This window comes from Lithobates pipiens, unplaced genomic scaffold (genome assembly GCF_037356315.1).
Source record: "Lithobates pipiens isolate NorthernLeopardFrog02 unplaced genomic scaffold, aLitPip1_a1.2 Scaffold_13, whole genome shotgun sequence".
Taxonomy (NCBI): Eukaryota; Metazoa; Chordata; class Amphibia; order Anura; family Ranidae; genus Lithobates; species Lithobates pipiens.
In genome coordinates this window covers 153,089,759-153,115,136 of record NW_027507718.1, presented here as the reverse complement: position 1 = coordinate 153,115,136, position 25,378 = coordinate 153,089,759, and the positions used below count along the sequence as shown (strand labels likewise).

The following is a 25,378-nucleotide window of genomic DNA, read 5'->3' as shown; positions in this document are numbered from 1 at the left end:
GGAGATGTTGCCTCGACGATCTCTCCGGCCGGAATGCCAGGGACGCACTGCGCGGCCACTTATATAGGTACAAGGGGCGGTGTCACATGGCTTTATGTCACATGGGTTGCAGCTGTGCAATAAAGTATTTTATCTCGTGTGTTGTTTTTTTTTGTACTTTTATTTTACAGGTGAATGGGTAGGGGTACATTGTACCCCATACTCATTCACATAGGGTGGGGGGCCGGTATCCGGGGGCTCCCGGATTCCGATAAGCCCCCCGCCCGCAGACCCCGACAACCAATGGCCAGGGTTGTCGGGAAGAGGCCCTTGTCCTCATCAACATGGGGACAAGGTGCTTTGGGGTGGGGGGGCCGCGCGGCCCCCCCTTCCCCAAGGCACCCCCCCATGTTGAGGGCACGCGGCCTGGTACGGCTCAGGAGGGGGGGCGCACGCTCGTCCCCACCCCCTTTCCTGGCCGGCCGGGTAGCGTGCTCGGATAAGGGTCTGGTATGAATCTGGGGGGGACCCCCACGCCGTTTTTTCGGCGTAGGGAGTTCCCCTTGGAATCCATACCAGACCTAAGGGCCTAGTATGCTCTCTGGCCTGGGGCGACTTAAAGTCGTGTTGTAAGTCGTGTTCAGGTCGTGTCCAAGTTGCCTCCAAAAGTCGTGTTGAAAGTCGTGTTGCCCCTGTGTGAACGGACCCTTAGAGTTCCCGTCTCCTCTGTTTCTCAGATCAAACAATCCCAGAGATCCAGAGGAAAAAGTCTTTCTAGCTCTGGATCATCTCTTATCTGATATCGGAGGTCCCTTTGGAAGAGCGAGGTTTTGACTTTTATTCAAACCTGTTTGAGGTTCCAAAACCAAACGGGGATGGCGGACACATTTTGGATCTCCAACATCTAAACCAATTTTTAAATAGTCGTTCCTTTCGCATGAAGTCAATACGATCAGTAGTCTCCATCCTTCAAGTGGGAGAACTTCTGGCATCAATCGACATAAAGGATGCTTATCTCCATGTGCCAATTCCCCCTGCTCATCAGAAATTTCTACGCTTCGATGTAGAAAATCTTAATTTTCAGTTTGTAGCGCTACCTTTCGGTGTGGCTACTGTACCTCAAGTGTTTACAAAGGTCCTGGCTCCTCCTTTAGCCAGATTAAGGGCCAAAGGTATAACAATACTAGCCTACTTAGACGATCTACTCTTGATAGAATAATCGTTAGCCCGCTTAAACCAAACTTTGGTCACTGCAGTCAGCTACCTAGGAGACCTAGGTTGAATTCTCAACCTAGAGATATCATCCTTAAAATAGATACAGCTCAGAAGAGGGTGTTTCTGCCCCAGGAAAGGATCAGTTTCATAATGGACCTGATTCAGTTGGTCAAAACAAAGAACAATCCTTCTATTCGGCTTTGCATGAAATTGTTGGGAAAGATGGTGGCTTTCTTCAAGGCCGTTCCTTATGCGCAGTTTCATTCAAGACGGCTACACAACAGTATCCTGTCTACTTGGAACAAGAAGGTCCAAGCTCTTTGCAATGCATTTCCCCCCCCCAATGTGCGTCAGAGCCTCAATTGGTGGTTGATATCCAAGAATCTTCAAAAAGGGAAATCCTTTCTACCAGTCACCTGGAAGGTGATAACAGATGGCAGCCTTCTAGGCTGGGGAGCAGTCCTGGAAGAAGCATGTGTCCAGGGGAAATGCTCCAAATCAGAGAAGACCTTGCCCATCAATATTCTAGAGATTTGGGCAGTATGCCTGGCCTTTGAGGCCTGGACACAGACTACGGAATTAACCCATCAGGATTCAATCACAGCAGTGGCCTACATCAATCACCGGGGCACAAGAAGTTGTGCGGCCCAGAGGTGAATCATATTCTCTCTTGGGCAGAAAGCAACATTCCTTGCCTATCAGCAATTTTCATTCCAGTGATAGAGAATTGGCAGGCGGACTACTTAAGTCACCAACAATTGTTCCTGGGAGAATGGTTCCTTTATCCCGACTTCTTTCTGTCGATATGTCAAAAATGGGGAGTTCTGGATGTGGATCTGTTTGCATCCAGGTTCAACAGGATCGACAACTTTGTGTCAAGGACAAGGGATCCAATGACATGCAAAACGGATGCCTTGGTCTTTCCATGGGATCAGTTCTCACTGATCTATGCGTTTCCTCCTGTTCTGCTTCTGTGGCTTCTTTGCAGGATCAAACAAGAAGGGAAAGAGGTGTTTCTTGTGGCACAGGAGATCTTGGTTTTCCAAGATCATAAAGATGGCAGTAGGGGACCCTTGGACCGTACCACTGTGGCTACACCTTCTCTCGCAAGATCTGGTATTCCATCCTACCTTACAAACGCTAAATTTAACGGTTTGGCTATTGAGACCCACATTCTAAAGGACTGTGGGCTGTCAACTGTTAATGCTAGGAAGCCGGCCTCCAGAATCGTATACTATAGCGTAGAAGGCATATGGCTCCTGGTGTGAATCCAGGAGTTGGCGCCACAGAAAATGTCATACGTAGGATCCTTGAATTCCTACAGATGGGATTAGAGATGAAGCTGGCCTTGAGTACTATCAAGGGCCAGGTGTCGGCCCTATCTGTATTTTTTTCAACATCCACTTGCTTCACACTCTCTTAGAAGAGGCATGTGAAAAAAACTTCTCTTTACCTTTTACAGGAGATGAACAATTATTTCTAATTGCTGTCCTCACTTCCCTGTATTTTTTGTCCGTTTCTGCATAGGAAAATTAGATGATTTCTTTAACCACTTCCCGCCCAACGTCCTTGAATTTCCGGGGGTATAGCTGAATGATGCCTGAGGCCACAGACATCATTCAGATATCTGCGTTTTCAGCCGGCGATTCCCTGCACCATAAGAACGATCATAGCGGCTGTTCTGCCGCTTGATCGTTCTTACGGGAGGCGGGAGAGGACGTCCTCCCCCCTTTCCGCCGCCCTCCGGTGCTTCTACCGACTCACCGCTTCCATCGATGAGTCGGTCACAGGATCCGTCGGCCCCCGGATAATACCATAGAGATTTCCGGCGGACCAGATCATCCCCGGAGTCTCTATGATCGTTCAGAGGCCGGGCGACATGTTATGACGTCACGCCCGGCCTCAGCATTCAAAAAAACTGCGCCGATTTGGCTAGGAAGCCAGGATCGTTTTTTGTTTTTTTTTATTTATTATTATTATTATTATTATTATTATTTAAGTTTGCCTAGTGTAGAAGGACCTGGCTCCCTGAGGGGACCATTGTTCCTGGGAATTTTTTCATTTTTTTATTTTTATTTTTTCTACAATCAACAGCTGCCTGGGTGATAGGCTGGATAATATAGATCCTTGTAGTCTTCCCAGCCTGGCCATCGAGCGTGAGCAGACCCTAGGTACGCACTGGGTTAGCCACGACATGCCCCTTCTGCTCCAGGGGCAGCCGGTGAGCTATAAGCTCCGGGGCACACAAATGACTGGGCTACTGCTGTCTGTCAGTGTGCCATGGCCAACAGTCACCCTGTACTGCTCGGGTGATGGGTCTGTGGTGGAATGCGTCTAGCAATCCTGACAGGAATGTCAAGTACGACTCTCCCTGCCTCGGCAGGATAGAGCAGCTTGGCATTCCCTGGGAGGTCAACTAGGGGGTCTCACTCTCCCTTTACTCTCTCCCTATCCCTCATTCCCTTCCCCCCTCTGCTGGGGCTGCTGTGTGACTGGGCATAAGGAGCCGTGTATGTACCTAGACCAGGGGGGCTCTGGGCTTTGGCAGGGGGGCTGCATGCTGTCTATTGTCCGTTTTTACTTTTCTGTCCCTTTTATCTTCTCCGTGAGGGGCCTGAATAAAAATTTACCTCAGGAAAGGCCATTTTGCGCAGGCCGCGGCCATTTTGCGCATGCATTTTCCTGTAGTCTGTGCAGTGCATGGGCTGTCAGCCATTTTCTAGAAGGTTCGGCGACCATTTTCTTGGTGATTTTTGTGCTAAGGACAGCCGTCGGCCATCTTCTTGTAGCCTCAGTAAGTTTCTGCCTCTAGTGCTGGGTCTGTGTGCCTCAGAACAGTGCGGTTTTCACTATGAGCACTGGGTGGTGAGTACTGCAGAGGGGCCCCTCAGTCTGTGAGCAGCTAGGAGGGTGGGATTTCTGTACCTTGCCTTAAGTCCCTAAGTTGTGGCTGGTGAGAAATGGTCAGCATGGCGTCAGAAGCTGGCGCTTCTTCCCTAGACATCCCTGCTATTGCAACCGGCTCGCTGTGCCTATGGACGCTTTGTCGGCGGTCCTGGAGACCTTTGTTGCCCGGGTGGAAGCTGTGTGCGGGCGCAAGGGGGTTAAAAAAAACACCCCCTGCCCCAAACCCTCCCGTCTTCTGGGGAGAGCTCTGATTCAGACTCAGGTCCCATGGTGACTGGGGGCCCTTGTTCTGATGTGTCAGAGGATGCTGACCAGGACCATTCGGACAGTGAGAATGACTGTGTCCGGGTCAGCGCAGGAATAAACACTAGTAGAAGCACTTATCACTGCGGTGCGGGATACCCTGAAGATACAGGATGCAGCAGGAACCTCTGCTGAGGTGGCGGTCCCTTTTGGGTCCTGCAAACCGGCCTGCACGCCTAAGGTGTTTCCGTATTCGACTTATTTTGATACGTTCATCTACAAGGAATGGGGAAGTCTGCAGCGGGCCTTTTCAGTTCCAAGAAGAATGGTGGCGTTTTACCCCTTTGAGGAGAGCCTCCTGAAAAAATGGATGTCTCCTCAGGTCATTGACCCCCCCCCCTCCCCCCCGGTATCCAGGTTAAATAAATAAAGTAACCACGATTGTGGTAGAAGGGACTCCTGCCTTCAAGGACCCTGCCGATAGGAGGGCCGAGGCAGTGGCCCAGTCCATGTTTAAGGTAGTGGGGTCACCCTTCTGACCTGTGCTGGCCACAGCCTTGGTGTCGGAGGCACTTACTGAATGGGCAAAGTTGTTGCACCGTGAATTGGAGAAGCAAGTCTCCCCCGGTCTGCGTAGAACTGGCAGACCAGTTGGTGCCTGGCCTTAAGTATGTCTGTGATGCGGCCGTTGATACGGTCCCACTGCTTTCTAGAGCATCAGTATCTGCAGTGGTGCTACGGTGCCTGATTTGGCTGAAATGCTGGTCTGCGGACCAGGCATCTAAAAAAAAACTGGCGGGTTTGCCCTTCCAAGGTGAGAGGCTCTTTGGAGCTTCGCTGGATGTCATTATTAAAAATGTTACTGGTGGGAAGAGCACGTCGCTCCCACAGTCCAGGAAGGGTAAGGAGCCACGCTGTAGGCAAGGGCCCTCTTTTTTTTTTTTTTTTTTCTGCTCAAAAACAGATTTTTCGCCCACCTGGGTCAGGAGGTATGCATTCCCAGTTCGACAAGGCACCTGCTGAAGGACAAAAGCATCCCTGATTTCGCAAGCCAAACAAGTCTGCGAGCAAAAATGTTACCGCATGAAGGTTGGCCCCCGCCCCAACTCTTGGGTTGGGGGGTTGCCTTTGGTAGTTTGCAGCTCGGTGGACCTCTCTACTGTCCGACCAATGGGTCTGCGAACTTGTTTCATCTGGGTACAAGATAGATTCTTTCTACTCCACAGATTTTTATTTTTTTTTTTCCCTCCAACCTACCTCTACTTCCGGCTCGTCGTGAAGCCCTGTTCGGGCCAGTACATGACCTGCTACTGCGCAGGGGTGATGGTACCTGTACCGACCATAGAAAGGTTTCAGAGTTTCTACGCCAATCTTTTTGTAGTCCCAAAAAAGGAAGGGGTACGTCTAATCCTGGACTTGAAGGCCCTCAACAGCTTTGTGAAAGTGCAAAGGTTCAGGATGGAATCAGTTCTCTCCGTGGTCGCTGCTCTCCATCAGGGGGACTTCCTGGCATCCCTGGGATATCCAGGACGCGTACTTACATGTACCCATATGCCTCAGGCATCAGAAGTTTCTGCGAATTTGCAATCGGAAGAGCACTACCAGTTTGTAGCTCTCCCTTTTGGCCTGGCGTCAGCACCCCGAGTCTTTACCAAAGTGTTGGCTCCAATTCTGGCGCTGTTAAGGCAACGTGGGATCGCAATCGTGTTACCTTCTGCCTCAGAATTAAGGGAGGATGTTGCGATCACCATGCAGACTCTCTGGGAGTTTGGTTGGGTGCTGAACCTAAAGAAGTCAGTGTTAGTGCTGACTCAACACCTGGAGTACTTGGGCTTACTGTTGGACTCCTCCGAAGCTTCTTCCTTCAGACAAGCTGAAGACTCTTCAAGCTGTGGTGAAGTTCTTGAACCGCAGGTGGTTGTCGCTGCGCTTCTGAATGAGAGTCCTGGGCCTCATGGTAGCCACTTTTGAGGCAGTACCATACGCTCAATTTCCCATTCGAGTCTTGCAGAAGGAGATTTTGTCAAAATGGAACATATCTCTCTTATCCTTGGATTGTCAAATTCGGGTGAGCCAGTTAGTCAGCGATTCCCTTCTCTGGTGGCTTACACCAGCCTGACTGGTTGGGGGGAGGAGTTTTGGGCATACAGTCAGCCCACGCCCTCTGGTTACAGGAAGAATCCCAACTGCCAATAAATGTGCTTGAGCTTCGGTCAATCATCAAGGAGGAGCTCGACGGCAGCACGGGAGGTCGCTCACATCTTCCAGTGGGCAGATCGGCACGTGCCGGCCCTGTCAGCCATATACATTCCAGGCGTAGAAAACTGGCAGGCGGACTACCTATGTCAGATGCTGGACCTAGGGGAATGGTCATTGCATCCAGATGTATTCCAGCTCCTTTGCCTAAGGTGGGGCACACCAGATGTGGAGCCCTTGGCCTCTTGGCTCAATCAGAAGGTGTAGAGGTTTGTGTCCAGGACAAGAGACCCCTTGGCGGACGTAGCAGACGCGTTGGTGGCTCAATGGGGGCATTATCGACTGATTTATGCCTCCCCCCCTACTTAAACTTCTACCATGTCTACTGCACAGAGTGGAGGCAGAGGTGATTCTGATTGCCCCAGGTTGGCCTCGAAGTCCTTGGTACGCCGGCCTAGTACGACTGGTGGCGGATGTTCCTTGGCAGCTGCCGATGTGAGTAGACCTTCTATCGCAAGGTCCGATACTTCATCCTGCTTTACCGTCGCTGGTTTTAACAGTCTGGCTGTTGAAAACCAGATACTAAGGGATCATGATCTGTCAGATTCGGTAATTTCCACTATGCTGAGGGCACGGAAGTCATCTTCTTGAGATTTACCATTGTACGTGGAAGGCTTACATCTCCATGTGTAAGGAGATGGAGTCTGGTCTGTGCACATGGTCTGGATTAGAAACTTGCCTTAAGCACTATCAAGAGACAGATATCAGTCTTGGCTGTCTTTCCAACCTCCCTTGATTACAAAAAAGGGGGAAAAATACTGCGCTAAAGAAATATATAAAAATAAAAAACTAATCCAAATACATAAAAGCAGCGATTACTATGATGTGATACACACCCATAAACCATATAAGTCAAAAAATTATAACCGCGCTCACCCATATACCAAATCCTAGTGAAATAAACAACTAAAAATTATAAACAAAAAACAGTAATAACTGTAACATATAAGCAAAAATTACTGTGTGTACATTATGGACAATTAAGATCCAGTGAGAATACATACATACACAATATGAGAAATTAAATTTGAATCAATGAATAAAAAAATCTGTTGAGATAAATATAAATAAATTCATGCGATCAATGAAGTGCACTAAATATATAAACAATAACAGGCACCACAAATAATATATAAAGTGCTCAAAAAAAATGTGTAAGCGACAGTTCTCATAAAAATATGATCATAAACGTGACAGTCCAACCAACGGAAATGTTTGGAGAAACATTTCCGTTGGTTTGACTGTCACATTTATGATCATATTTTTATGAGAACTGTCGCTTACACATATTTTTTTTTTTTGAGCACTTTATATATTTGTGGTGCCTGTTATTGTTTATATATCTAGTGCACTTCATTGATCGCATGAATTTATTTATATTTATCTCAACAGATTTTTTATTCATTGATTCAAATTTAATTGCTCATATTGTGTGTGTATGTATTCTCACTGGATCTTAATTGTCCATAATGTACACACAGTAATTTTTGCTTATATGTTAGTTATTACTGTTTTTTGTTTATAATTTTTAGTTTATTTCACTAGGATTTGGTATATGGGTGAGCGCGGTTATAATTTTTCCCTTGATTACACATTGGTGACTATTTTTGTGCAAGGGGTTTGACCACCGCTACCCCCTCGGGATCTGATGCCATCGTTGGTTCAGAAACCGCCGTTTGATAACATTAGGGAGATTCCTTTAACATTTTCTCAGAAAGTAGTCTTTCTAGTGACTATTACATCTGCCAGGAGAGTTGCTGAGTTGGCGGCCTTGTCTTGCAAGTCTCCCTACCTGGTCATTCCAAAGGTGGTTTTGGCACTCCATCTAAATGAGGACATTGTGTTACCATCCTTATGTCCTAAACCGACACACATTCTCTGGATGTTGTCCAGGCTCTACGGGTGTATCTGTCTGCTACGGCTCCCTTCCAGAAGTCAGACTCTTTGTCTTGGTGGCTGGTCCGAAAAAAGGTCTGGCAGTCTCCTCATCCACCATTTCTCGGATCACACAGATTGTAGTTCAGGCCTATGCCTTAAAGGGACAGGTGCCCCCTTTTCCTGTCACGGCTCATTCCACCAGAGCAATTGGAACCTCCTGGGCTTTCTGACATCAAGCGTCTGTCTCCCAGGTGTGTAAGGCCGAGACTTGGTCACGGCCTTACACACCTGGGAGACAGACGCTTGATGTCTGTCACTTTCACTAAATTCTACAAAGTTGGCGTAAGCGCATCTTCGGATGCTTGCTTTGGCCGCAAGGTTTTGCAGACGGCTGTGTTCTGGAAATTTTGGCCGTACGCAGAGCACACAGCCAAATCTGCTTCCCATAGTAACATTTCCGTCTTAATGATATAATGGCTTATAGCTTGCCTATACCTAGTACAAATATCTCCTAAACGTGTGCCGTTTAGGAGATATTTCATTTGTAATCCCCCGAAAATGTTAAGGGAGCATGTACTGGAAAGAAACAACTGTGCCGTTATCGTGCGCATGCAAGGGATTGACGTCACGTGGCTCCGGCAAATGTCAGAGCGGAAGTCCGCGGCCCGGAAGGATGAGGGGTGAGAAGATTGACGATGCCTACACAGGGGACAGCGCTGGATTCTTTTGCAGGTAAGTGTCACATAATGGGCTAGTATGCGATGCGTACTAGCCCATTATGATTTTAATTTTCAGCGTTCAAAAGAGGAAGTAAAACCTATCAGGGTTTACTTACCGTACTCTTTTAAACTTGAACGGTAAATGTATTAGCAATAGTCGAGCGGTAAGGGTATTGTCCTCGCACCTAGACACCCCATCTGGGAGAAAACTGTGTCGTAGGATGGGGGACAACATGACCAATCTTTTATTTTTACTTTTAAATATTCTTTCTTTTCTCAAATACAAAACATGCATTTAAATAATTTAAAGAAAAAAATTTCCCTCCTTTTTTTTTTTTTTTTTTTTTTTTTTTTTTTAATTTGTTTTACACTGATATATCAGTACAAAATATCAACTTCATCTCAGATTGCAAACCATTTCCCTTTACAACCACTCTTATAATCACACAGTGTCTAAGTATGTTGGCAAATGTATTTTGTTTTGTGTTTTTTTTTTTTTCCCCCGCTTAACTCCCCTTCCTTCTCTCTCCTACTAATAGCCATCTACCTGACCTGTTACATCTATTATCTTCAACCACCACAAAGCTGTTTTTTTAAATTAAAATCCTATTTGCATGTTGTTGCAGCCTGTAAGATCTAACCACTTGGTTCTACTCTTATCCTCCCCACCTAGTCTCTCGGGGGGGGGCAGCCCATATTATCCAGCCAGGGCTTCCACGTCTTTAGAAAACACATTAAAATACCCTCGTCAAGTAAATACTACCTTTTCCTTCCACACTGTTGTATTTGCCACCTTAAACCATTCTTCAGATGTCGGAGGGCCTCCTTGATTACCAATTTTGCGTGATTAATTTTCTTGGCTGAAATTAGCCTCCTTAATATTACCTCTATGGTGCTTGTTGACTTGCCAGCTTCCTCCATATATCCCAGCACACATACTCCATCTTCCAATGTGGTCCCGAAGATTCTATTTATGATGTCGAGTATCTCTGCTCAGTATCTAAACAATTTTGGGTATCTCCACACCATGTGTATAAGATCCCCTGTCTCTTGACACCTTGGGAACTTGGCGTCTGGTCTGTGGCCAAACAAGAACGGCCTCTTGGGAGTGTAATAGGCTCTATGTATCGAGCACAAATGTGATATTTTCTGCGAAGGGAAAACTGACACCAAGGGACCCAGTTCTAATATCCTCCTCCACTGTTCCGTTGTTATTACCCCCCAAACCCTCTTCCCTTCTTTCCTTATTTTTAATGGACCTTGCCTCGGCAATGATTTTATTGGATTTCTGTGCGTATAGTCCTTGTCCTTTCGATATTCCTGACTTAACCTTTGAGCAAGGGGGACGGGCTCTACTCCATTCCACTGCTTGTGTTTTAAACTGAGCATGCAAAGCGTGTCTAATTTGAAGGCATCTATAAAATTAATGGTTTGGCATACCGTACTTCTTAATTCTGCAAATGTTTTCAGCATACTCCCCTCATACAGTTGGGCCAGTCGTCCTATACCCTGCTCTTCCCATTCATTGATCTTTCCCATGAGGACTAGTTTTTTCAGATGTTTGTTATTCCAAAGGGGGGTGTAGTCTGTTACCCCCTTAAACCCCATTACCGTCTTGACTGCCATACCTTTATAACCAACTTTAATGTAGGACTAAGGGGAAAATAATTTGCTTCCAATGCTTCTATTAGTGTTATGTGGGTGCTCCCTGTAGCATCATATCACTGGCATTCCCCCCCCCCTCCCGGTATAATACATCCCCCCCCCCCCCCCCCCCAGATGCTGCAACTGATAGGCTAAAAATAGCTACGAGGGTGTGGGACAGCCATTCCTCCCTCATTTTGTTGGCAACTACAGTGTTTGCAAATGAACCTGAAGGGCCAGGCCAGGATTAATTACCTAAAAATGGATTCTATTTTCTTAAACCATTCCTTTCCTATCCAGACTGGGGAGTTATGCAGCAAATACGATAATTGTGGCATCCAGATCATTTTGATCAAATTAATTCATCCTGCCACAGACAAGGGAAGACTGCTCCAGATGTCACTTTTGCACTTAAATTGTGAGTGAGACAAAGTTATTGCTAATGTATTTATTGATTTGGGTCACTTGTTAACCATATGCCTAGATACTTTATCCTCTTCACCATTTTTAATTGAGGGTTTCCAAAACGGTATAGGGTTTTTTTTAACGGGTCTACTGGCAAACGCGCCAGTATATTACCAGGTCTGAAAACCATCTGAATTCCTCAACTATATTCATTGCCGCAGTTAAAGATGACTCTGCGTCACCAAGAAATAATGGGATGTCATCTGTATATAACGCAATCTTATCCTCCCCTGACTTCCTCTGGGAACCTTGCATCACTGTTGCTGATCTAATTGCGTTTCCTAATGGCTCCATCGCTAGAACAAGGGCGATAAGGGGCATCCCTGTCTCGTCCCTCTCTCAAGCTGAATCGATTCGGAGTATACATTGTTTTTTATCTTGGCACTTGGAGCATTATAGAGTGTTTTTACCCATACAACGAAGGTGGGCCCAAACCCAAATATCTCCAAGGCCCGCTACAGATAGTCCCACTTCTTGCTGTCAAAAGCCTTGGTGGCATCCAAGGACAAGACAGCTCTTGAGCCCATATTCTCTATCGGGGTCTGCAGGTTAAGGTACACTCTAATATTAATGCTGGTAGATCTATTGGGGATAAATCCAGATTGATCTGGGTGTATGAGATTTTGCCAATATTTTAACATCTGAGCATAATATCAGCCTCTAAGAAGATGTGTCCAGCTGATCTTTCCCCTCCTTCTGCAATACTAATATCATAACCACCATCATTGAGGAGGGCAGCCTCCCCTCTACCGCTGCCCTACCCAATGTCTTTAGCAACTCTGGGAGCAACACCTCTCCATACCTGTTGTAAATCTCTGTTGGAAGTCCATCTGGCCCAGGAAACTTTTGGTTAGCCATCTCGGCTACTGCCTGCTGCAAGTCCTCAAGTTTATAGGGGCCTGCATTTTACTTTTCCCTCTCTGAAAGAACCTGTACTGCTATTCTCCTGAAAAAGCTGGAACAGGTCAGAGGGCGTGCAGCGCTGGTGGAAGCTGTGGTGGATAGTCTGGCTCGGGGACCACTGTGACCCACAAGCTACAGGGTTGCCGTGACTATGCGTTTCACACACGTGCACTTTTTCAAATGCTGAAAAAGTGTGCGCATGCGAAACGTGTAGTCACGGGTATGGTATCAATATCTTCCATCTCTGGTTGGTTTCCAGCTGCACTGGGTTCAGTTCCCACTGTACCACATGTTGTTTTCTTCACAGCCATATATGACCCCAATTTAGTGCTAGTGACACCCTGTCAGGACTGGGCTCAGCCCTTCCTTTTCAAAACTGGCCGCTCAGCTGTCGGCTAATTGTCAGCCCCTATCTCTACACCGTGACTCACCTGTTGATAATATCTTGCTTGTCAATCCTGCCTACTTAAGCTGTCCAGTCCAGATGATCTCTACCTTCACCTTGGTCACATTTCTAGAGACGCTCTCCTGTGTTCCTGTTAAAGTCTTGCTTGTCTTGTGGCTTCAGATCCTGCTTGCTGTTCTACTACGCTCCCCTCTGGCTCCCTGACGTTTTGGCTTGTCTGGCTATCCGTTCCGGTCCCTGAACTCTGGCTATGTTTACTCTATTTAACTTTTTTTTATTAATAAGCAAGTGTGATTTAACTGTACTTCTGTCTTAGTCTGATTTGTGGTTTCTGACACACCCGTCATTCATCACATTACGTTTTAGCCACACAGGTTTAATCTTCACTCTTCTACATTTATTGCCCACTGTGTGTGATACCTTTGTTTTATTATGTTCCTAAAGCATTCCCATTTTTCCTTTGTGTTTAATGTTTCTAGGATCTGATCCCAATTGATGTCTTGTAGTATTTAGTGCAGTTCAAAAAAGATGGCCCGTTTTTACCCTTTTCCTATGTTTTACGCTAAATGTGGTCACTATATCCCAAGTTGTCCCGTATTTTAACATCTATAATCAGATTTGAATTGTTTGTAATTGATAGACCTAGTAATGCATTCTAGTCAGGGACTCCACCAATTGGGACATGAAGTTCTCCTATAGGACATTTAGGAAATGACAAGCCTTTAATGAGCGAGCTGTCCACTCTGCCCAGTCAATATCGGGATAGTTGAAGCCCCTCATGACATTTCCCTGCCTCGCTGCCATTTCTAATTGTGATGAGAGGTCCAGCTCCTCCTCCTTCAGGTTGGAGGGCCTGTAACATACCCCCACTGTTAAAATTCTGCTTGCTTCTTCCCTTTGAAGTTCCACCCTCCCCCTTGCCCCGTTTTAAAATGTCACTCCTCTCTTCCACCTGTAAATCATTCTTGATATATAGACACCCCCCCCCCCCCCCCCCCCGGGAGTAGATGTTATGGATATTTTCTTACTAGTGCATCCACTAGTACCCTCTGTTGCTCACTTTTGGCTATCGCTTTCTCTGAACCCTCCCCCCAACACCTAGTTTAAAAGCCTGTCCAAATTCTTGGCCATCTTTTTTCCCAACAGAGCTGCACCCTCCCCATTCAGGTGCAGCCTGTCCCTACTAAAGAGCTGGCAACCGACTAAAAAGTCAGCCCAGTTCTCTAGGAGCCCAAAACCCTCCTTTCTCTTATATTCACTGACCGACACAGCTCCTCTCTGTAACAAAATGGGTTGTCATCTCTACCACTAGAGATTACTAGGCAAAATTGTAATACAACACTTCTGAACTTTTAGTTCCGCCCGGGGGGCAGTCGCTAGGCTACAACCCCCACAGCCTGCCCTAGCAGACTCCGTTTTATTTTGCCTATTGAAGGAGATGCACCTAGGAACCCTGCGGGCCCATAGGTCCATGTTTTTTTATGCAGAAGCTTGGCTTTTTGCGCAAGATGAATGATCCCGTGATCCCGGCAGGCCACAACATACCTCAGCTCCAGAGGTGGTCGTAAGCTTTATGCTCTGGGGCATACATATGACTGGGCTACTGATGTCTGCGTCACAGTATGCTGGGCCAGTGGTCTTCCCTGTACTGATCAGGAGTTGACCACCAATGGAAAGTTCCTCAGCTCTTCTGGACTGGTAAGTACAGCTCTCCCTGTCTCGGCAGGGTGGAGCAGCTGGGCATTCCCTGGGAGTTTGATTCGGGGGCCCCCCTCACCCCTTCTCTTCTCTCCCCCGTCCCTAACTCCCCTCTCCCCCTCACGGGGGGGGGGGGGGGGGCGTGCTGCTGATTGGTGTGTGCCTGGGCTCTCACCTGGGGTGTTTAGCTGTACTGGGTGCCTGGGTCCTTCAGTTTAATCCTGCTGGATGCCTGTGTGGTCTGCCCCTGTGTTGGTGTAGCACTGTATCTGCCACATGTTTTTCTGTCTCTCTGGCGCTGATCGGTGGCCATTTTAAGTATGGGCAAGGGTCAGACATGCTTCTGGCTTCAAGCGGCCATTTTCTTAGTGATTCTCTATTAGAACACTGGCGGACATTTTCTTGTAGCTGGACCGCGGTTTTTGTGCTCTAGCAGCTGCCTCTGTGCCCTCCACTTTCACAGAGCGCTGGGAGGTTTTTACTGTGATTCTAGATACGCGTGTCAGATTGCTCACAGATCGTTCGCCGATTGTGCTACTGGCTGGCCACCAACCGTTTTTGCTACCTCTGCATCCGGGAGCGCTGGGGATCGTCAGGCACTGCGGTTATACAGCACGGACCTGCTTGGGGTGGTAAGCCCCTCAGTCAGCGGCAGCAGGAGGGTGGGACTGTCACTGTCCTAAGTCCCCTTCGGGTGGCAGACAGGGTAGGGTCAGCATGGGTTTAGAAATTGGTGTTTCTTCCCCGAAATCCAGGCAATTGCAAACGGGTCACCTGAGGACTGTGCAGTCCCTATGGACACCCTTACGGCGGTCCTCAATTAGTTCGTTGCCAAGATAGAGGTGGTACGTGGGAAGAAAGGTGCTAAAAAGCAGCCCCTACACCCTCCGATCCTCTGGGGAGAGCGCGGCCGCAGACTTGGGTCCTGCTGAGGCCAGTGAACCCTGGTCTGTCTTGTCAGATGACGCTGACCAGGACCGTTCGGACAGTGAGGATGAGTCCGGGCGCAAAGCGCTTGTTGGAGCACTTATCACAGCTGTGCGTGATACCCTGAAGATTCAGGAGCCAGTGGCTTTCTTCTGATGTCCCGGTCCCTTTTGGGTCCCGCAAGCCAGCACGTTCACCTAAAGTGTTCCCGTATCTGACTTATTTTGATAAGTTAATTTAGAAGGAATGAGATCGCCCGCAACGGACCTTTGCGGTCCCCAAATACATGGTGCGTTACCCCTTTGAGGAAAGCCTTCTCAAGAAATGGTCGGCTCCTCCGGTCGTGGACCCCCCAGTATCCAGGTTAAACAAAGTAACCACGATCCCGGTTGAGGGGACTCCTGCATTTAAGGATCCCACGGATAGGAAGGCCAAAGCAGTGACTCGTTCCTTGTTTACAGTTGTGGGGTCAGCCGTGCGACCAGTACTGGCATCTGCATGTGTCGCACACACTGGCTTAGTGGGCAAAACTTTTGAACCGCGAATTGGGAGAGCAACAGACCTCCCGTCTGCGTACAGACCAACTAGTGCAGGGCCTTAAGTACGTCTGTCTGGCGACCGCTCTTTGGAGCCTCGTTAGATGACATTATTAAAGATGCCACTGGTGGTAAGAGTACACTACTCCCACAGGCCAGGAAAGCTAAGGAGCCATGCCGTAGGCAAGGGCCCTCCTTTTTCCGCTCAAAATCGGCTTTTTCGTCTGCCCGGTGCTTCGACAAAACGTTCCCAGCCCGACAGGACGCCCATGGATGGGCAAAAACGTCCCTGGAACCACAAGCCTGCGAACAAAAGTGCTCCCGCATGAAGGTTTGCCCCCACCCATGTCTCGGGTGGGGGGTCACCTTCAGGTTTGCAGCCAGGTGGTCCTCCCGGTTATCCGACCAATGGGTCTGCGATCTGATTTCCACAGGCTACAAGATAAAGTTCCTCTCTTGGCCGCCAAACAGATTCTTCCCCTCCAGCATACCCGTATCCCCAGTTCGCTGGGAGGCCCTGTTGGGGGCAGTAAGGAACTTGCTGAATTGTGGGGTGATTGTACCAGTTCCGAAATCGGAAACGCTTCCAGGGATTCTAGTCAAATCTGTGGTTCCCAAGAAGGAAGGGGTACATCCGATCTTGGAATTGAAAGCCCTCAATCACTTTGTAAAGTGCAGAGGTTCAGAATGGAATCGGTTTGCTCAGTAGTCGCTGCACTCCATCAAGGGGACTCCCTGGCGTCCTTAGACATCCAGGATGCGTACCTGCACATACCCATATTCCTTTCGGCATCAAAACCAATTTGTGGCTCTTCCTTTTGGTCTGGCATCAGCCTCCCGAGTCTTTACCAAGGTACTGGCTCCAGTATTGGCGTTGCTGAGGCAACGTGGGATCGCGATCGTGGGCTACCTGGAGGATCTCCTCCTGAGAGCATCTTCCGCCTCAGAATTAGAGGAGGATATGGTGATCACCATGCAGACCCTGCATGAATTTGGGTGGCTGTTGAACCTAAAGAAGTCGGTGATTGTGCCGACCCAGGGTCCGGAGTACCTAGGTTTACTCTTGGACTCCAGGGAAGCAAGAGTTTTTTTTTCCCTTCAGACAAATTGCAGACTCTCAGGTCCGCGGTAAAACTGCTGATGAACTGCAAGTGGTCGTCGCTCCGGTTTTGCATGCGAGTACTGGGACTTATGGCCTCCTTTGAGGCAGTACCTTACGCCCAATTCCACACTAGAGTACTGCAGATGGAGGTCTTGTTAAAATGGGACAAGTCTCAGTTGTCCCTAGATCGACAGATCCAGGTGAGCCAAGTCAAGGACTCTCTGATCTTGTGGTTGAGGTTCCCAGTGATTCGGTTCGGAAAATTGTTCCTTCCTCTGAAATGGACGGTGATCACTACGGGTACCAGTCTATCCGGCTGGAGTGGAGTGATGGGGGTTCAGTCGACTCAGGGTCTCTGGTCGACGGAAGAATCAGTTGTCGATCAATCGGCTCGAATTGAGAGTCATCAGACTGTGTCTCCACACATGGTCGGTGAGTCTTCAGGGGCGTCCGATCAGGATACAGTCGCACAACGCCGCGGCGGTGGCATACATAAATCTCCAAGGGGGAACAAGAAGCTCAGCCACTGCTCGGGAGGTCGCTCACATGCTTCAATGGGCAGAGCGACATGTACCGGCCCTGTCGGCCATTTACATCCCGGGAGTTGAAAACTGGCAGGTTGTTTATCTGAGTCGACAGATGCTGGACCCAGGAGAATGGGCATTGCATCCAGAGACATTCAGGCTGCTGTGCGGGCATCCCAGATGTGGATCTACTGGCCTTCCGTCTTAATCAGAAGGTGCCCAGATTCATGTCCAGGACAAGAGATCCATGGGCAGACGTGCTGGTGGCTCTGTGGGGTCAGTACCAGCCGATCTACACCTTTCCTCCACTGAACTTGTTGCCCCGCCTGCTTCGCAGAGTGGAAGCCGAGGGGATCCCAGTAATACTGGTTGCCCCAGATTGGCCTCAGAGTCCCTGGTACGCAGATCTGGTGCGTCTGGTGGTAGATGTTCCCTGGCGACTGCCCTTGCGAAAGACGACCTGTCTCAAGGTCCAACCTTTCATCCTGCTTTACCATCGCTGGCTTTAACGGCATGGCTATTGAGAGCCAGGTGTTGAGGAACCAGAGTCTGACGGACTCAGTGATTTCAACTATGTTGAGGGCACGGAAATCTTCTCGGGAGATATACCATCGTACCTGGAAGGCCTACATCTCCATGTGTGAAGAGAAAAATTGGCATCCGCGTTCCTTTTCCATAGTGAGGATCCTGCTGTTTCTCCAGCAAGGAGTAGACCAGAGATTTGCATTGAGCACCATCAAGGGGCAAATCTCAGCCTTGGCTGTCTTTTTTTTCAACGACCCCTGGCATCGCACTCTTTAGTGGGTACCTTTGTTCAGGGGGTACAACATGTAGTCCCTCCACTGCGTCCACCATTACCTCCATGGGATTTGAACCTGGTGTTGGAGCTTCAAAAACCGCCGTTTGAAAATATCAGGGAGATTCCCATGTTAACTCTTTACCAGAAAGGTCTTTCTAGTGCCCATCACATCGGCCAGGAGGGTTTCGAAATTGGGGGCCTTGTCTTGCAAGTCGCCCTATCTGGTCATTCACAGGGATAAGGTGGTGTTGCGTCCGCAACCATCTTTTCTTCCGAAGGTGGTCTTGGCTTTTCATATCAATGAGGACATTGTATTACCATCACTGTGTCCTAAGCCGAAGCACCCCAAAAAGGTGGCCCATCACACCCTAGATGTGGTTAGGGCCCTGAAGGTGTATTTGGCTGCCACGGCTCCCTTTTGGAAGTCAGACTCGCTGTTGGTTTCGGTGGCTGGTCCAAAGAAGGGTATGTCCACCATTTCCAGGTGGATCAGACAGATTGTAGTACAAGCCTAAGCCTTGAAAGGGTAAGTGCCCCCCTTTCCGGTCACGGCCCACTCTACAAGGACAATCGGAACGTTTTGAGCCTTCCGACACCAAGCATTGGTCACTCAGATGTGTAAGGCGGCAATATGGTCGCCTGTCCATACGTTTACCAAGTTCTACAAGGTAGACGTCGATGCATCGGCTGATGCCTGTTTTGGCCGCAAAGTTTTGCAGGCGGCCGTGTAGTTGCAATTAAATATGCAAGCTTTGTTTTTTCCTGGTTTTTCGATAAAAATGCAGTACTGTTGTGTTAATGCACTGTTGCATTACTTCCGCAATGGTTGCGGTCTTGGGGTTCACTCCTATTGAGGATACCCGGTTATATGGTGGCGTTTTTCCCACACACTGCTGTTTTTTTGTGGGTTTAGTTTCACTAGTTCCCACCTTCCATGGTGGGTGAAGTTTTTTTTTATTCGATTTTTCCCACCCCTCGATTGGCACTGCTTGGGGACATCCCATTTTGTTAGAGAGGAGCTGTCGGTCTGTGAATATAAGAGAAAATAGGATTTTTATACTCACCGTAAAATCCTTTTCTCTGTAATTCACCAACCGACACAGCACCTGCCCCTCCTTTTTCTCTTTACGTTATACTGCTTGTTGATGTACTGAGTCTGCTAGGGCAGGCTGTGGGGGTTGTAGCCTAGGGACCGCCCCCTGGGTGGAACTAAAAGTTATGAAGTGTATTATAACTTGCCTAGTAATCTCCAGTGGTAGAGATGACAACCCATTTTGTTAGAGAGGAATTACAGAGAAAAGGATTTTACGGTGAGTACAAAAATCCTATTTTTTATATCGTTCCTCGGACACTTATATATATATATATATATATATATATATATATATATATATATATATATATATATATATATATATATATATATATATATATATATATATATATACACACACAGTCCTGTTTATGCAATCATATACCCACAGTTCTTCCAGAGGAAGAAGAAAAAAGCATGATCTAATTTGCTCCAGCAGGGAAAAAATTTCCTTCTTGATCCTCCAAGAAGCAATCGGATTTACCCTGGATCAACTTTACCTATATTAGTATTCAGTTATATTATGTGTATCTAGGAAAGCGTCAAGGCCTTTCTTGAAGCAATCTACTAAGGTGGCCAGAACCAGCTCTTGGGGGAGTCTATTCCACATTTTCACAGCTCTTGCTGTGTTACGCAGCTCTTGCGTATTTGGAGATTAAATCTATTTTCTACCAGACATATAGAGTTGCCCCCTTGTCCTTTAAATTGAATAACTCATCACCAAGTTCACTATGTGTACCATGCATGTATTTATATATGTTGACCTTATGCTCCTCTTCTCAATAGACAATATATTCAGTTCCTCTAATCCAGGGATGTCCAAACTTTTTTCAAAGAGGGCCAGATTTGATGAACTGAACATGCGCGAGGGCCGACCATTTTGCCTGACATTCTTTGAACCATTAAAATTCGGTCTAAGCGTGTCCATCCAAGCACTAATACACGGCCCAACAAGAATTCTCTTGCCTTTGTGGCTGTGTGTGGTGAATAGATGAACTCAAGTGTATTATTTGGATACACCATATTTATTGACGTATAACACGCACCTTCACTTTAAGAGGGAAACTTCAGGAAAAAAAAACTTAAAATTTTAACCACTACAGATCCGCGCTATTGCCAAATGACGGCATCAGCGCGGACCTACATTTCCGGGACGACGTCTATTGACGTCGTCCCGGATACGAGCGGCCTGCGCGCCCCCTGACGGGCGCGCACGGCGCGCTCTGTGATCGGCGAGTCCGTGAGACTCGCCTGATCACCGATCCGTGCAAGAGGTCGATCCCGACCCCTTATCACGTGATCAGCTGTCAGCCAATGACAGCTGATCATGTGATAGAACGGAGCCGGTAATCGGCTATTATTCCTCCTCGCGCTGCCAGCGCGAGGAGAGAAAAAAAAAGCCGATCACCGGCGGCCGTGATCGGGACATCAGTCCCGATCACGGCCAGCAATACAGCTGACCACCTGCCCCCTGCCAGTGCCCACCTGCCCACCGCCGTGCCATCCTGAATAAAAGTAAGTGCCCCCCATCAGTGCCCACAGTGCCACCCACAATGCCACCCACAGTGCCATCCAGCAGTGCCACCCACAGTGCCCACAATCTGCCTCAAAGGTGCTGCGACCCAGTGCCGCCCATCAGTGCCCAGCAGTGCCGCCCATCAGTGCCCAGCAGTGCCGCCCAGCAGTGCCGCCCATCAGTGCCCAGCAGTGCCACCTATCAGAGCCACCTATCAGTGCCCATCAGTCCCATCTATCAGTGGTACCTATCAGTGCCCATCCGTGCCACCCATCCGTGCCACTTATCCGTGCCACCCATCCATGCCATCTTATCTGTGCCCATCTTTGCCCATCAGTGCCGCCTTATCTGTGCCCATCGGTGCCGCCTTAACTATGCCTATCAGTGCCCACCAGTGCAGCCCATCAGTGCCCACCAATGCAGCCCATCAGTGCCCACCAATGCAGCCCATCAGTGCCCACCAATGCAGCCATCAGTGCCGCCTAATCAGCGCACTTCAATTCACCAGGGAATTCACCCACCATTGCCAGGGAATTCACCCACCATTGCCAGGGAATTCACCCACCATTGCCAGGGAATTCACCCACCATTGCCAGGGAATTCACCCACCATTGCCAGGGAATTCACCCACCATTGCCAGGGAATTCACCCGCCATTGCCAGGGAATTCACCCGCCATTGCCGGGAATTCAGCCGCCATTGCCGGGAATTCAGCCGCCATTGCCGGGAATGCAGCCGCCATTGCCGGGAATGCAGCCGCCATTGCCGGGAATGCAGCCGCCATTGCCGGGAATGCAGCCGCCATTGCCGGGAATGCAGCCGCCATTGCCGGGAATGCAGCCGCCATTGCCGGGAATGCACCCACCATTGCCATAAATTCACTCACCATTGCCAGGAATGCACCCACCATTGCCATAAATTCACTCACCATTGCCGGGAATGCTGCCACCATTGCCGGGAATGCTGCCACCATTGCCGGGAATGCTGCCACCATTGCCGGGAATGCTGCCACCATTGCCGGGAATGCGGCCACCATTGCCGGGAATGCGGCCACCATTGCCGGGAATGCGGCCACCATTGCCGGGAATGCTGCCACCATTTCCGGGAATGCTGCCACCATTGCCGGGAATGCTGCCACCATTGCCGGGAATTTCACCCACCATTGCCGGGAATTTCACCCACCATTGCCGGGAATTTCACCCACCATTGCCGGGAATTTCACCCACCATTGCCAGGAATGCAGCTACCATTACCATCAGTGCAGCCATGGAGGGCAGGACGAGTGCCAAAGACATCTTACAGGAGAATCTCCTGTTTACACAGCACAGCACTCATCCCGCCTCCTCCCTCCGAGGCATCCGGACTATATATCTTTTGTGGCCCCGGCGCTGGGAGATCGCCGGGGGCCACAAAAGATATATGTGTTTAAACAACCAGGCGGGCCGTTCAAAACCAGACCGCGGGCCGGACTTTGGACATGCCTGCTCTAATCTATCCTCATAGCTGACATAGCTGAGCTCCTCCATGCCTCTTAGCAGTTTGATTGCCCTTCTCTGCGCTTTCTCCAGTTCCCCAATATAATTTTCATGAACTGGTGCCTAAAACTGAGCTGCAAATTCCAGATTAGATCTTACTAATGATTTGTACAGTCAAAATGAGATCACTCTCTACAGTCTATACCTCTCAATAGAAGAATTTTGCTCACTTTAGAAACTGCAGCTTGGCATTGCATGCCACATTAATTTTATGATCTACCAGAATGTGTAACTATGATATTCCACCAATAGTCCCCATGTAGAAAAATAATTGTATTCAAATTTTTATCATAAATAGATTAAATGTTCCTTGTTAAGCGTAACCATGATATTCCATCCATAATCTCCCTGAAGAGCAATTATACCCATATTTCTCTGAGGGTGCGTATCCATGATATTTCACCTTTAATAAGGACCGCTTCATGTACATATACGTCGGTACTTTGAAGAGGGAAATCTCGGTAACGGCAGCAGCTGCTACCACAACCGAGATATCCCTCTTTACAGTAGGCGATCCTGTGTGCGATAATGGGGGTCTCCGCGCCAGGTTTGCAGCGAAATCACCGTTATCGGGGGCGGGAGAGGTGCCACCCCCCGTGCCCTCCGCTGCCTTACCGGAGCCGTCGTAGCAGCGGAGGCGATTGGGTCCTTTCCACTGCTGCGTATGGAGACGAGTGAGGCTAAGATGGCCCCCACTCGTGTCTATACCATAGGAGGGTGGAAGCGACGTCAAAATTTCACTTCCGCCCATACCTCTCAACACCCCTTTCACACCAGGGCGTTTTGCAGGCGCTATAGCGTTAGAAATAGCGCCTGCAATTCGCCCTAAAGAAGCTGCACCATTCTGTGTAGTGTGAAAGCCCCGAGCGGTGCGCTGGCAGGATGTCAGAAAAAAGTACTGCCAGCAGCTTCTTTGGAGCGGTGTGCTCCTCCACCACTGCTCCCCATTGAAATCAATGGGGCAGCGCTGTAATACCGCCGGCAAAACGCCGCTATTGCGGCGTATTGTCAGCGGTTTTAACCCTTTCGCGGGCGCTAGCGGGGGTAAAAGCGACCCGCTAGCGGCCGAAATGCGCCGCAAATCCGGCGGTAAAACGCCGCTAAAAATAGCGGCGTTTTACCGCCGACGCTATGGGCGGTGTGGTGTGAAAGGGGTCTTAAGGTACTTCCCCCCCCCCCCATTTAAGTCCAAATATGAGATCTGAGGTCTTTTTGACCCCAGATCTCATATTTAAGAGAATCTGTCATGCTTTTTTCTATTACAAGGGATGTTTACATTCCTTGTAATAGGAATAAAAGTGATCCATTTTTTTTTTTTTTTAAAGTGTAAAAATAAAATCAAGTAAAATAAGAAAGAAAAACATTTTTTTTTTTTAAACGCCCCGTCCCGACGAGCTCGCGCACAGAAGCGAACACATACCTGACTAGCGCCCGCATATGAAAACGGTAGTCACATGTGAGGTATCACCGCGATCGGTACGAGAGCAAGAATTCTAGCCCTAGACCTCCTCTGTAACGCAAAACATGCAAGCTATAGAATTTAAATGTCGCTTATGGAGATTTTTGAGGGTAAAAGTTTAACGCTATTCCACGAGCGGGCGCAATTTTGAAGCATGACATGTTGGGTATTAATTTACTCAGCCTAACATTATCTTTCACAATATAAAAAATTGGGCTAATTTTACTGTTTTTTGTTTTATTCAAAAAAGTTCATTTTTTTCCCCAAAAAGTGCCCTTGTAAGACCACTGCGCAAATACGGTGTAAAAAAAGTATTGCAATGACCGTCATTTATTCTCTAGGGTGTTAGAAAAAAAAATAAAAAATATATATATATATATATATGTTTGGGGGTTCTAAGTCATTTTCTAGCAAAAAAAAAAAATGTTTTAAACATGTAAACACCAAATCTGAAAGAGGCCTGACCTTAAGTGGTTAATCCCCATGTAGAAAAATACCCCTCTATCCATAATCTTTTCAGATACCGGTTAACTATGTTCCTTGTTAAGTGTAACAATGATATACCATAATCCCCATGAAGAACAATATTTATAACCATATTTTGAGTTGCAACAGAGCCATTACCATATAGGTGTGTAAATTTTATTTAATTTTTTCTTGGACTGCTGTCTGACTCAGTGATGGAGGTCTTCGTTTTGGAGAAATGGAACGTGACTGTCAAATAGCCCATGGTGCTGCACAATTTCTTCGTGAAAGATTGTTTGAAGCTTCTGACCCCTACCAAGTACATGTTTGTAATCTATGTGGATTAATGGCAATTGCAAACACCAGAACCCACACCTACGAATGCAGAGGATGTCGAAACAAAACACAAGTAAGTTATCAATTTATCTTCATTCATGTAACATTTATGTTAAAGGGGTTGTAAAGTAAAAATTTTTATTTTTTTAAAATAACAAACATGTCATACTTACCTCCACTGTGCAGCTCGTTTTGCACAGAGTGGCCCCGAACCTGCTCTTCTGGGGTCCCTCGGCGGCTGTCTCTGCTTCCTCCCGCAGGTGCTTCTCACGTTAATGCGAGCTCCCTCGCATTGGTGAGAAGCACTGCATAGAATGCATTAAGGTGAAAAAACATTTACCTTTACAACCCCTTTAAAGTAGAATTTGGCCAAAGCTTGTTTGGTCATACTTCTCAGGTGGGAACAGGAATACGCTTTTGCACTTATTACAGAGCCACTCCAGTCTCTGAGAGGATTCCAACAACAATGTTGGGATCCACTCAGATGCCTGATCAGAAGCTGACTCAGGCTCTCAGCACACTGCTCCTGCTGCCTCTCTTGCTCCAGTGAGCACTGGATGGGGCAAAGCGCAGAGGGGGCCCGCAAACTGAGTGATCAGCAGTTACATGATTACTCAGTTCTCTGGCTTAGAGACCAAGGACGATAGCTGCAGCCATATAGGTGTTTTTTTTTTCCCCCAAACTCCTCCTTAAATTGCAATTTCTCCAAAGATTAGCAAATATTTTCTAAACATTTCTTGTGTAAAATGAAAGTCTCATTCATAAAGCAGAGCA

General features: G+C 47.9%; 1 protein-coding gene across 2 annotated transcripts in view; it reads left to right on the top strand.

Moving 5' to 3' along the window:
• POLR2B (RNA polymerase II subunit B) overlaps window positions 1-25,378 on the top strand; it is a 726,171-nt gene that overhangs the window by 688,196 nt on the left and 12,597 nt on the right. For both annotated transcript variants that reach the window (XM_077475735.1, XM_077475736.1), the window contains one exon: window positions 24,482-24,677. In XM_077475735.1, coding sequence (XP_077331861.1) covers window positions 24,482-24,677 — 196 coding nt within the window. The remainder of the gene's footprint in view (window positions 1-24,481; window positions 24,678-25,378) is intronic.